The 12,330-nt window shown below is 34.7% G+C and overlaps 2 protein-coding genes across 2 annotated transcripts in view; one reads left to right on the plus strand and one right to left on the minus strand.

Moving 5' to 3' along the window:
- Nucleotides 1-2,995, plus strand: part of HELRODRAFT_156770 (hypothetical protein) — a gene marked incomplete at both ends in the record, with an annotated part of 3,790 nt that extends 795 nt beyond the window's left edge. Inside the window, 9 exons of the mRNA XM_009016544.1 lie at nucleotides 101-315; nucleotides 460-461; nucleotides 627-754; nucleotides 867-929; nucleotides 1,224-1,331; nucleotides 2,170-2,225; nucleotides 2,388-2,469; nucleotides 2,612-2,764; nucleotides 2,879-2,995. Of these exons, the coding sequence (XP_009014792.1) occupies nucleotides 101-315; nucleotides 460-461; nucleotides 627-754; nucleotides 867-929; nucleotides 1,224-1,331; nucleotides 2,170-2,225; nucleotides 2,388-2,469; nucleotides 2,612-2,764; nucleotides 2,879-2,995 (924 nt within the window). The remainder of the gene's footprint in view (nucleotides 1-100; nucleotides 316-459; nucleotides 462-626; nucleotides 755-866; nucleotides 930-1,223; nucleotides 1,332-2,169; nucleotides 2,226-2,387; nucleotides 2,470-2,611; nucleotides 2,765-2,878) is intronic.
- Nucleotides 2,996-7,275: 4,280 nt separating this feature from the next.
- Nucleotides 7,276-12,296, minus strand: HELRODRAFT_110832 (hypothetical protein). Its single transcript, XM_009016545.1, has 17 exons — nucleotides 12,158-12,296; nucleotides 12,042-12,046; nucleotides 11,852-11,921; nucleotides 11,343-11,430; nucleotides 11,158-11,233; nucleotides 10,912-11,058; nucleotides 10,654-10,788; nucleotides 10,544-10,594; nucleotides 10,153-10,395; nucleotides 9,949-10,030; nucleotides 9,399-9,505; nucleotides 9,142-9,313; nucleotides 8,955-9,009; nucleotides 8,761-8,812; nucleotides 8,577-8,633; nucleotides 7,678-8,398; nucleotides 7,276-7,644 (listed from the first exon to the last, which is right to left on the minus strand). The coding sequence occupies exons 3-16, from the start codon at nucleotides 11,910-11,912 to the stop codon at nucleotides 8,264-8,266; spliced, it is 1,461 nt and encodes a 486-aa protein (XP_009014793.1). The 5' UTR covers nucleotides 11,913-11,921; nucleotides 12,042-12,046; nucleotides 12,158-12,296; the 3' UTR covers nucleotides 7,276-7,644; nucleotides 7,678-8,263.
- Between the last annotated feature and the right edge of the window lie 34 nt (nucleotides 12,297-12,330).

The raw sequence follows: 12,330 nt of genomic DNA on the forward strand, positions 1-12,330 counted from the left end.
GTTGAAAGGGAAAATAAATGTGTTGATCAACTTATTATGCAAGATAAAAATAACAAAGGACTTTAAATTAGGAAATGATAATAATTTTTCATCCACTTAGGACCCATCAACAAAAGAGAAAGTTCTTCAGAGCCTTTCAACCATGTCCTCATCACAAATTGTGTCGGCCAACGCTCTCCACCACAAAAATCTCACCACGGGGGCTGTCACTAACAATCTTCTGCCTAACTCTATCAACGCTAACATGATGGTCGACCAGTTTACTGCCTACCAGCCGACTCTCTGGAACATCACACCACCTTCACACACGCCCGAGTACGTTTCTTCATTCTACTTCTCATAAGTTCATACACGCATTCATTCAAGTTAATTAATAATTATTAATTAATTATTAATTAATAATTAATTAATTATTAATTATTATTATTAAAACTTTGTTAATTCATTCATGTTCTTAAGAAGTTTTTGCTACCTTGCTATCTTATTCATAAATTTGGATCTTATTTCCCTGATCAGATTGAAACCGACATTTCCTCAGACGGCCATCACCAACAATGCAAACAGCAGCAACAACGCAAACAACAGCGCCACAACGACATCACTAAATCTCCCTTACACCTTTCAAGAAAAGAGTTCCCCATCAATTACAATGAGTTTGCCTATTGAACCCGCTTACAAGGGGCGGAGCATAGCTGGTCCCAAGCTGCGATTGGTCGATTTCTCTGCATTTCAAGAACATCAGGAGGGTGAAACTGTTAGTCTGTGTGTGCGTGCATGCGTGTGTGTGTGTGTGTGTGTGTGTGAATTAGTGTGTGTGCGTGTGTACTGCCTTGTTACTTACTTGTTCATCCTTCCTCTACTTGCAGCTCCATCGCCATTTATTCGTACACATCAACAGCATTGTGAGTTATAACGATCCCTTTTTAGAAGTGAGTACAGGTCCTAGTTGTTTGATTGTGTGTACGTTGTTTGTGTGTACGTGTCTGTCGTCAATCACTGCTGCTATAAATAGCTGCTATATTATCATTCAGTGTCATTATCATTCAGTCATTTCAGTCATCACAGCAGCATTAATTACTATATGCCATCCTGACATTGTTTTATTTGTCATCATCATAGCATGTCAGTTGTGAGCCTTTTTAGAAGTGATAATTACCCATTAGTTAGTTAATAAGTTCTATTTAATTATCTGTAATCTCTCTCTCCTCTCCATGTACATACAGTCAGTAGACATATGCCAGATTTCAGACAAGTTCCCAAATAAGAAGGGTGGTTTGAAGGAGCTCTTTGACCAGGGACCTCAGTCTGCATTCTTTCTCGTCAAATTTTGGGTCGGTGTCCTCTTGCTGGTTTTGAGCTGTTGTCACTGCGTTGTTGTTGTTGCGTTGTTATTGTTGTGTTGTTGTTGTTGTTGTTGTTGTGCGGTGGTTGTGTTGTTGATGGAGACAACAACAAAACACGACATTATATCGTTGTTTTGTTTGTGTTGATGTGTTTTTGTTGCTGTTATGATGCTGTCATTGGTGTTATGCTGATCAAGTTGTTATATTTTTTTTACTTGAGAAGTTTAATTAATTCCAAATTTATAATGCAAGCTGTTGACTTGGCATTCAATTAAACTTGAATGAGTGGTTTTTTTTTTTTTAAGAAAAATGTTACCAAGTGAATAATATTTGTGTTAATAATGATGCTTTCAATAATAATAGTAATAACAAGTCATACTACTAATAGCACTATTAGTGTTATTTTTCCATTCATATTTTTACTTCATGTTTTGCCTCAAGTGTTTGGCCCAAGTTAACTATAAAATTCATAGAGGCTTTCAATCTCTTCGTTTTCTTGCTTTCTTATCTCTTTTCTTATCTTTTATTTCTCTCTGGTTCTCACCGTCTCTCTCTCTCTCTCTCTCTCTCTCTCTCTCTCTCTCTCTCTCTCTCTCTCTCTCTCTCTATCTATCTATCTCTCTCTCGTTCTGTCTATTCAGTTGAAGATTAGACATCCATTGTAAGTGTAGTGTAAGGAGAGTTTAATCATTTATAAATCTCTTCTGGCTATTACAACTTTAAACACGAACCAGATTGACAATAACTCCAACAGCACACCAATACACTTAACTAACTAATCAAACATGAGCGTCATCATCAAAGCCATCATCAACAATATTAACAGGCAGATGTGAACACGAATCTGCCCAGCAATGCTGGCTTCTATGGCATATCTAGTTTGTAAGTAACTTCCAAATTTATATCTCTCTCTTTATAGTATTGATACTTTGAATTTTGTACAGTATAAAACTGGCCATCATTTAAGACAGTTATATTAGTTAAAATTACTTATTTCTGCATGCATATCATTGTGTGTATCGTTGTATGGTTGTTTATTTCCAGATATGAGAGTGACACAGACATGGTCGTACAGTGCTCTACGAAGGTCTGCTCGTTCGGCAAGCAAGTTGTCGAGAAAGTTGAGGTTGTTGCTTCTATATGCTCTCAATTATTTACTGAAATTGATTGAGATGAATGCGTATAGGGCTGCCTATATGCCGTTGGTCAATTAATCAAAAACATACACACACGCACATAATCACACACAATCACACACACACACACAGACGGAGTATGCAAATGCGGAGAACTGCAAGTTCACGTACAGAATACACAGGTCGCCAATGTGTGAGTACCTCATCAACTTCATACACAAACTCAAAACATTGCCCGAGAAGTACATGATGAACAGCGTGCTCGAGAACTTCACCATATTGCAGGTACTGCATAGTGCACCGCATTTTTGCTGTAACACATTACAATAACACATCACATGTATTGTAATGTCTTTTGTGGCAGTAATTAATTAATTAATGGCACGTATCAATGTGAAGGTCGTGGCTCACAGAGAGACCCAGGAAACACTACTCTGTGTCGCCTACGTCTTCGAAGTCTCCACCAATGAACACGGAGCCCAGCATCACATCTACAGACTGGTCAAAGAGTCCTGATAACAATAAAGATGATGACGACGACGATGATGATGTGATGTGATGGAATGGTGCTGATTGCTATCAGTGATGACAGCCATTCTGTTGTGAATGATGGTGATTCTTCGGCCTACTAATTTAACAAATTTTTACTTATTTAAGTAGCTATATATATATATATCTACACATATTATGTTGGTTGAATGTATAAGTTGAGTGCAAGCATCATGTGTTTCGTGAATGAATTTATATCTGTGTACCTGTTATATGTGTGACGGTTTTATGTCTGAGTTTTATTATGAATGTCGCATAATTATCCTAGCAGGTAGATGAGAGACAGAGAGACACAAACACACTCACACACATACATGCACAAACAGACAATCCTGCAATTGGTTTTGATTAGCTTAGCAGCGCATATTTAACCTAGATTCATATTTTTGTCTTGAATTTTGTGCTGGTTTTGTTGTTGTTGTCTTGCCGTCGGCTGGCTGGCTTGCTGGTTGATTGGTTGGTTGTTGGTTTGTTGTTGTTTACTTACTTGTGGTACTGGTTTTGTTTAGGGTGAAAGTGCAACAAGTTCTGTGACATTAGCTAGCTTTAACTGTTTGTTGTTTGTCTTAGGCTGGCTGGCTCCATTTAAGTGTTCCTACTACCAATTAATTACTACACTGCTGCTGCTGATACTTCAGCTTCTACTTCAATATTTTATTGGCGACTGTAGCTAACGAATAGCAGCACTACGTTCTGTATAGAGAAAAGTCTACTGGTTAAGTTTGCTGAACTCATAAATATTCAAACCGATCTGAGAAGAAGAAGATACGACTACATGAGAACTTTGTTGCATTCTTGGTGCTATTAAGTGTTGTAGTGTAAACAGTTGAGTGTTGTATTGTTTTGTTGTTTGTATGTATTTGTGTGTGTTTGTTTGTTTGTTTGTGTGTGTGTGTGTGTGTGTTATTAAGTGCCTACACGTGCCTGCTGGCAATCTTGGTGTGTGTTCTACGTAGTTGTCAATTAAATGGGTTAACTCTATATCTTCATTTGGCTGATTGTTTACTACTATAAATGCGTACTTTCCGCCTTAGTCTGTTGTTGTTGGTTGTTGTTGTTGGTTGTTGTTGTTGGTTGTTGTTGTTGGTTGTTGTTGTTGTTGGTGGTTGTTGTTGGTGGTTGTTGTTGGTGGTTGTTGTTGTTGGTGGTTGTTGTTGGTGGTGGTTGTTGTTGGTGGTTGTTGTTGTTGTTGGTGGTTGTTGTTGGTAGTTGTTGTTGGTTGTTGTTGTTGTTGTTGGTGGTGGTGGTTGTCGTTGCTGTTGTAGTGCTGTTATTGTGTTTTTCTTCATGATGGCTGGATTGATTTATGAGCGCTCAGATGTGCTCATGTATTGTATAAACATCATTCATCTTCTTTTTCTTCTTCTTCCACTTCTTGTTTTTCTGTTGTTCTTATTTAAAATATTTGTGATATTTGATAGCAATTAATTGATCTGATAACCAGAATCATCGTTAATGATTGATTGATTGATTGATTGATTGATTGATTGATTGATTGATTGATTGATTGATTGATTGATTGATTGATTGATTGATTGATTGATTGATTGATTGATTGATTGATTGATTGATTGATTGATTGATTGATTGATTGATTGATTGATTGATTGATTGATTGATTGATTGATTGATTGATTGATTGAGTAGATGTACCAATGAGCGGATGAGTCATTCAACTAATTGTCAATTGAAATATTAAAACGAATTGTGAATTATGATTAAACGTTAGATGAATGAATGAACTGTGAAATGAATTATGGTAATAATGATGTATTGATTTCATAATAACGATTTGTCATTGTGAATCAGCGGCAAATTTTTTCGTCTGCATTGTTTTTGTTTGTTTATTATCATCACCATCAAAAGTCTTGCAAGGCATGGTGCTTCTAATCAAAGATCATTTTTATTTTATAACTCCGATGTTTTATTCTCTTCTCTCTCTCTCTCTTCTCTCTCTCTCTTTCTCTCTCATCTTTCTCTCTCTCTCCCTCTATTTCTCTTTAAAAATGAAATGTCCTAATGCATATTTTCAAGAGTTTGCACATGATTTGATCACTCCAATGCAACTGACAGTTATATTTCCTTGAACATGCGCACGTATGTGCGTATTAATTATTTGTACATATTTGTACAATTGCTGATGTGTACACCTACGTGTTTGTGTATTCGCATTGCATCCGCGTGTACAAAATTGTTCATAACGTTTATATTTGTAACCTGCGAAGTGATGTCTATATTTTTTTTTAATTTCCTCTTCATTCGTTCGTTCTTCTTACACGTGAATATTTTTTGCCTTATCTTTCTGTTCGTGTATTGTATTGTATATTTGTGTAGTGTGCATTGAATTGTATGTATTTTATGTCCGCCATTGTATATGTTATATGGTGTTGTAATCTGTTGTATTTTGTATGTAGGGAAGATGATTAACGACTGCACTAATGTTATTTTGGAATAATTTTTTACACGTTACTGCTTTCTTCTTTCGTTTGTATGTATGTGTGTGTGTGCGTGCGTGTGTGTGTGCGTGTGTGGGAGTCATGGAAAAAATTGTAAATAATTTCGTTGTTAATGCTGTAATAATTTTTCTCTTTTTTTTTCTCACCTAAACCCCACAGAATGTAAGATAAGGTGGCGATGACTGCTCTGTGTGTGTGTGCGTGTCTGTGTGTGTGCGTGTGTCTGTGTGTATATATATACAAGTTAAAATAAGAGTTAATTTGTACCATTTAATGATGCAAGTGTACCATTTTATACACATTTGTAAGTTAGTTAATGATAATTTAATTATATTTTCCGTTTATATCGTGCCTTGTACGTGCATTTATAATTGATTAATTGGTCAATTAATTGATTGGTTTATTTCTTTTTTAATTGTAAAGTTATTTAATTGAACAAGATGACGATAAACCGCTTATATTTTTGTATATTTCTATTTTAATGATCGTTTTTAGAGCGTCTGTTACACGTGCATGTGTATTTGCTGAGTGCATTTTGTGCACATGTGTCTATATAAAATAAGTGCCTGTGTAACATTTTGTTAATATGTTGGTGGCATTTAATCAGGTGATATGTGATATGTCTTTGAATGGACACTAACAAATGTGTGTGTGCGTGCGTGTGAGTGTGTGTGTGTGAATTTGAATTTAATTGAGATAAACATACAAGTCAAATTTGAATACAGCTGTTGTGTATATATCAATTCTTATATAAATATATAAATAATCTATGTATGTATGTATTTATGTATATAGAGGAATAAAGAAATGTATATATACACATGTATACAAGCATATAATGTGATTTGTATATTAGAATGCACTTCACTGTGGTTCAGTTTCAAGTGATGCAAGAAGAATCAAGTATTTTTACCGTGCCTCTTCTAGTTTCTGCTATTATCCGTGCGATTGTTAGGTGGGCGGCCTTACTCGATGGATGCACCTGTTGGTTTCGGTCGCGATAGGCTAGCTTCATTAATTTAGTGCCTTCCTCAAATGCTGATTGTACAAAAGTATTTAAAATATTTCATCATTTTGTATTTAAGCTTTGAAGACTTGCATCTTTTTAAATTTCTACATTTTTATTTGTAAGTTGATCAAGTGATTACTAACATAAATAGGATCGGCTGCTGTCTGATGATGACAGCAGCCCATGTGCCTTTTCGTCATCATGTACGTACGTACCTGCTATGTTTCACTACACTCTCTACATACATACATACAATTAAACACTCTCTACAAACAAACACACATACAAACAAACATACACACAATTAAACACACACACACGCTTGTTACTGTGTTAATGTCAACTTAGTTATGTTACGTTTAGCAAAAACAACTGCAACATACTTTTTTATTAATTTTTACTGTTTAGCTATCTACGCCTTAGTACATATGTATTAATGTATGTGTGTGTGTGTATGTGTGTTCAAGTATCTCAGTGTACGTGTGAACGATCATGATGAAAACGTGAAAACTGAACACTCGCAAACTCATTAAAAAGAAGAAATGATCACAACTGGTTGATCTTGTTTAATTTTTTCACATCAGTAGTTGTATTTTTACTATACAAAGTTCGTACCTTGGTAACTGTTTTAATGTAATTTATATCATTTGATCTCTCTCTCTCTCTCTCTCTCTCTCTCTCTTTCTCTCTCTCTATCTATCTATCTATCTCTCTATTTTCCTCTTCATATTTGCCTTCATCATTCATTTTCATTATGTCAAGATAATACGTTTTTTCAAATATTTTTTTAAAATTTTTATTCAATCGAACTCAATAGCAACTGTAATTAAATTTGTGATTGCTTCGTCGTTTGTCTGATAGTCTTTGTTGATTTGAACATCTTATCTGTATGGCGAGTAAAGCTGATTGTGCATTTTGAATGATATCTCTCTGTGTGTGTTCGTTTGTGTGTGTGTGTGTGTGTGTGTGTCGATCGTGATTCAAATGATTTCAACAAAATTTCATCAGATTCGTATGCATGTCCTACGTGTTGTTTGTTAATTATTCAAATATGATATTTTAAATAGTATGAAAAAATATTACAACGTGTGGTGCGTGATTTGCTCACTCATTCATTCATTCGTTCACTTATTGATTCGTTCTTTCGTTCATTCATTCACTTCACTTATTGATTCGTTCTTTCGTTCATTCATTCATTTACCCATGCATTCATTCATGAATGACAGAGTAGTTGAATTTGAAAGTACAAACAATCACATTTAAAAACATCATGCACATAAACATTTAAAAGCTGCTTGAAATTCGGTTTTAGAAAAAGAATAGAAATATTGAACTTAATTGAGAAACTAGGTGATAAAATTGTTCACTCGTTACGAAAGTTAATTTACTACGCGATGAAAATTGGTTAAATTAACTCGACATGATTATCTAAAAGTTGCAGGATGGTAAATAAAATGAACTTTAGAATGCATTACACAAATAAATTCACTGAACAATTATGAATGGAATGTTGAAAAGCAATAAATATATGTAATGGCAAAGTTGTAAGAATTAACGATGGGTTTTAACGGTTAATAATAATAATGAAGTCAAGAAATGCTGAAGAAGAAGAAGAAGCTAACAAATTAATCTCAACAACAACAGCAGCCTACACAGGTAGAAAATTGACATTAAATTGTTTGTTTGTGTTAGTAAGATGATTAATTACAAATTGTAATGTAATCCATTAATCGATCAACTGCTACTTTTACAGTAGGTTCTCTTTTTTGGCTAATTTTTAGGTTGACTGGGGACATGTGAGGCTCTGTCGAGAAATCTTTCAAATTCCGAACTGGTAGCTGTGCTGCTGTTGTTGCAGGCGCTCTGGCGGTCTTCTCCGCCTGACGTTCCTACATTCTCTGAGCCCTGTACAGGTATCCATACAAATGTCTTGTGTGTTTTACGTGTACAAACATACAAATATTGCATATGTGTGCAGCGTGTACTGTGTAGATGTGTATCTCTGTGTGTCTGTTGGATACGAGGTGCGCTCGTCACAGTGCTACAAAATTAACATTAATAACGACAAAGATGACGTTCGTACTTCATTCATTTTCAGCCAGGTCTCCATCTCGTTGACCTCTTCCTGCTTCAGCAACTCCTAGCAGGGTAGAAAAGTTGAATAACAAACAACAGCAACAAAGTTACTCATTGAACAGTACGTATATCCATGAAAAGTGAATTAAATGATCAAATGTGATTGGACGTTTGAATCGAAAGTTACCTACCGGGTTGTAGGACGACGATGACGATGCATCCAGCACAATATCTTTCTGATGTCTGTCCATGTTTGTTTGTGTGTTTGTTTGTTTGTTGGCGGTCGTATGAGAAAAAAGTTTATACCGCATACATCGCAACAACATACAAAACATACAAACAACGACGTACACATCAAGAAGAAGAAGAAGAATATAAAACTGACTGAAGAGGCGAGAATGGATCCTGGCCTGTTGCAGTGTACAGTGCACTTTGCAGAGCTGCATAGCAGTTCAAAATGTCATTGAGGAGGTATTTATTTTTCAAAAAATTCATTCCACTTGTCATTTTCAGCTATCAAACAAACAATGGCATTCAACGTCAATAAGCAGAGAGCGCGAGAGTATACTAACTAAGATTGTTCAGCCTAGAGTTGATAACTGCTGCACCCCCACCAGCAGAAGCTATAGATGGACTATCATTCAAGTCAATGAGGTTGGCGACAGCCACATAAGAGTTGGTGGTGGTGGTTGTTGCTGCTGCTGCTCCTGCCACTTTTTCCGTAGATTCAATCTCTCCAGTGGCCTTGATACGTTAGGTTATGATTATTTATATTATTTATCAATCAGGTGATAGGTATATGAATAAATTAAAAAGCAATGGAGCTGACGGTGGGCAGCAGAGTATTTTGGCTGTTACTCTTGACCATTCTGTGATGGTATCTATCGTAGCGAACGAACTCGTTGTTTAGTTCATCGTTTATATGCAGCAGGTCATCTGAATGAGTGAATAAGTGAATAAATGAAAAAATAAAAGAGTGGATGAATGATGGATGGATGGTCAGATGAAAAGACCGTCTATTAAAATCTTAATGACAGATTGAAGAGATAAATACGTGGCTAAAAATAAATGAACGATAACATGAGCGGAATTACAGAATGAGTCATAATAAAGAAATGAATGAATAAATGAATGAAGAAATACATAGAAGAATAAAGAATTAGTTTACAAAGATCAGGTGTCTTATTCAACAAGCGACATGTGAAATATTTGTTTCATTCAACATTCAGAATTCGTTCATTCAATCTATTCATTCAGACGCGGTGCGCTCGTTCATTTTTTTCACTCACTTATTATTCATCCAATCATTCATTCGTTCGTTCAATAATTCGTTTGTTCATCAATTCATTCAATCATTCACTCGTGTAATCACGGCTCACCCGTAATCTCATCATCAATTTGTGAGTTTTGCAGCAAGTCCAGTATCCTTCTCTGCATGTCTCTGCAAGTTCTGTTCAACTCCTGTTTTGTATGTTCATCATTATTACATTTGATAATCATTTATATGGATTATATGTATGTATGTATGTATGTATGTATGTATGCATGTATATATGTATGTACCTATGTATGTTTGTATGTACCTCAAGTAACTGTTGGTCACTGGCTGAATTCAATGTTCCACCTTGTGACAACTCAGTCAAAAGTTCACCAAAAACTCTGCAGTTCTGTTGAACTGCACTCAACTCGGATTTCAATTTTTGAATTTTTTGCTGATTCTGATGTGACGACGACGACGACGATGATGTTTGAGTTGGATGTTGTTGTTGTTGGAGGTGGTGACGGTGGTCGTGGTAGGCAGGAGCTGTGCCTGCTGCTGTCTGCTGCTTTCAATGAATTCAAGGTTGCATGTGTTGAGAGAATTTTGTGGCTAATCATTGTTTCAAATCATGAACTTGTTGTTATGAAGAAACAATGAAGAGAAGAAAAGAAAAGTAAAAATGATGAAAGCAATGATTGGATGATGATACTAACAGGTCGATTGTGGCCACTGCTCTCAACGACACATGAAGAAACCGATGCACTCTTAAAAAAATTTAAACAAAGATTTTAACATCTGTCTGTGTGAAATGTAAGAAAGTTACTTGTGGGGAGATGTAAGCGGGAGATGCCTTGTCAGCATCAAGGGGTGGGAACTCAACTCTCTTGGCCTTCAAATCCTGGTATGTCTTGTTCACTTCCTTCAACTCAGGACTGTTTTGAAATGCAAATGCCCACGTCTGCTCAGATAAAAGTTGAAATAATTATTAATTTTGTTTAAAAAAAGAGAGAAATATATACAATAAAAAAAAACAATCTCAGAGAAAAATAGATTTAAGTGGAGTGTAGAAAAATAAGCCAACCTGTAGCAAACCGAGCACTGTGTTCTGGAGGGCAACAGAGTAATTATTCTTTGGGTTGATGATCTTCATAAAATCCTGTAGGAAGTCTTTTGTGGCTAACTGAACATGAAATCTCTTGCCACAATTCTTCACACACGTTTCAAGTAACTGTTCATTGTTTAATTGTTTATTTTCATACCATTCATGTGCCATTAAGAACAAATTTTAATAGGAAATTAATTCAAGATTAAGAAGAAGGAAACTTACAGATAAAGTGAGAACAATTGTTTGCTGGTGCTTTGTTGCAAACTTCTTCTTGAATGTCTTTATTGCTTCTTTGGGGCTGATGATTGGAAAAGTTACTCATTTCAATATAATCCAAATAAAATGATGAAACAAATAGAATGAGAGAATGAAAATTGATGAAGAAATAATAAAATCAATTAAATCACCCATCCTCTGACGTGTTGATGAGATCGCATATGCCCATGAATAACGACCAGTCCTCGGTTTTTTTCACATTTCCATCCGTTGCTGACTCTATAAAGTTTTTAATAACACAATTTTTTAAACTAATTATTTATTAATAACATAATTTAATGATAAAATACAAATATATATGATCAGTATATTATTATAATCTATAATACTTAATCCTTAATGATAAGAATAAATCTTGTTACTTTAATTTTATTAGATGGATTTTAAATTATTCTTATTATGGTCTATAAACTATAAAGGATCACACAAATGGAGGAAGCTGTCAATCACATCTAAAATCAAATTGAAGAACAGTTCAATGAGAAAATCACAAAAAAGATTCTATTTTTCCTTAGACTGGCAATCAACCAAATAAAATCCAATCTATCATCACAACTACAACAAACAAAACTAATCAAAATAATGACAACCCCTATCCTATAATCATATAATAATTTATAATTAATAATAATGAACCAACCAATGGAGTGAGACAATTGGGATGTTGATTTTGAACCATTTTTTGACAGTCTGTTGATCATCTTTTTACTAATTTTTGTTGTGATAAATTTTGTAATTTAACAAAAATAAAAATTTTTGTATTGATAATACTACAATCTTGAAATTAATAATATTAATAAAAATAAGTAACGGTACTAATTACAAAGTAATTTTATAATTAAGGAAGAGCAGTTATTTAACTCTAAAAACTTAAAATTTTAAAAACTAAAAAGAAAGCACAATTGGGACATTTTAGAAAATACTAAAATAGTCAAGCAGCACTAACAGCGTTGATATTTAAGTTTGCTGAAGAGCCGGATTATTGGAGGAAAGTTTAGTGACAGTGAAAATATTATAATCAAAAGTATTATTATATTAAATGAAGATGTTTTTGGGGAATATACAGAGGTAAAAATTTATGAAAAGGGAACTTTTCGATTAGAGTTGGCCTATTTGGCT

This window comes from Helobdella robusta (assembly GCF_000326865.2).
Source record: "Helobdella robusta unplaced genomic scaffold HELROscaffold_18, whole genome shotgun sequence".
NCBI classification, from domain to species: domain Eukaryota; kingdom Metazoa; phylum Annelida; class Clitellata; order Rhynchobdellida; family Glossiphoniidae; genus Helobdella; species Helobdella robusta.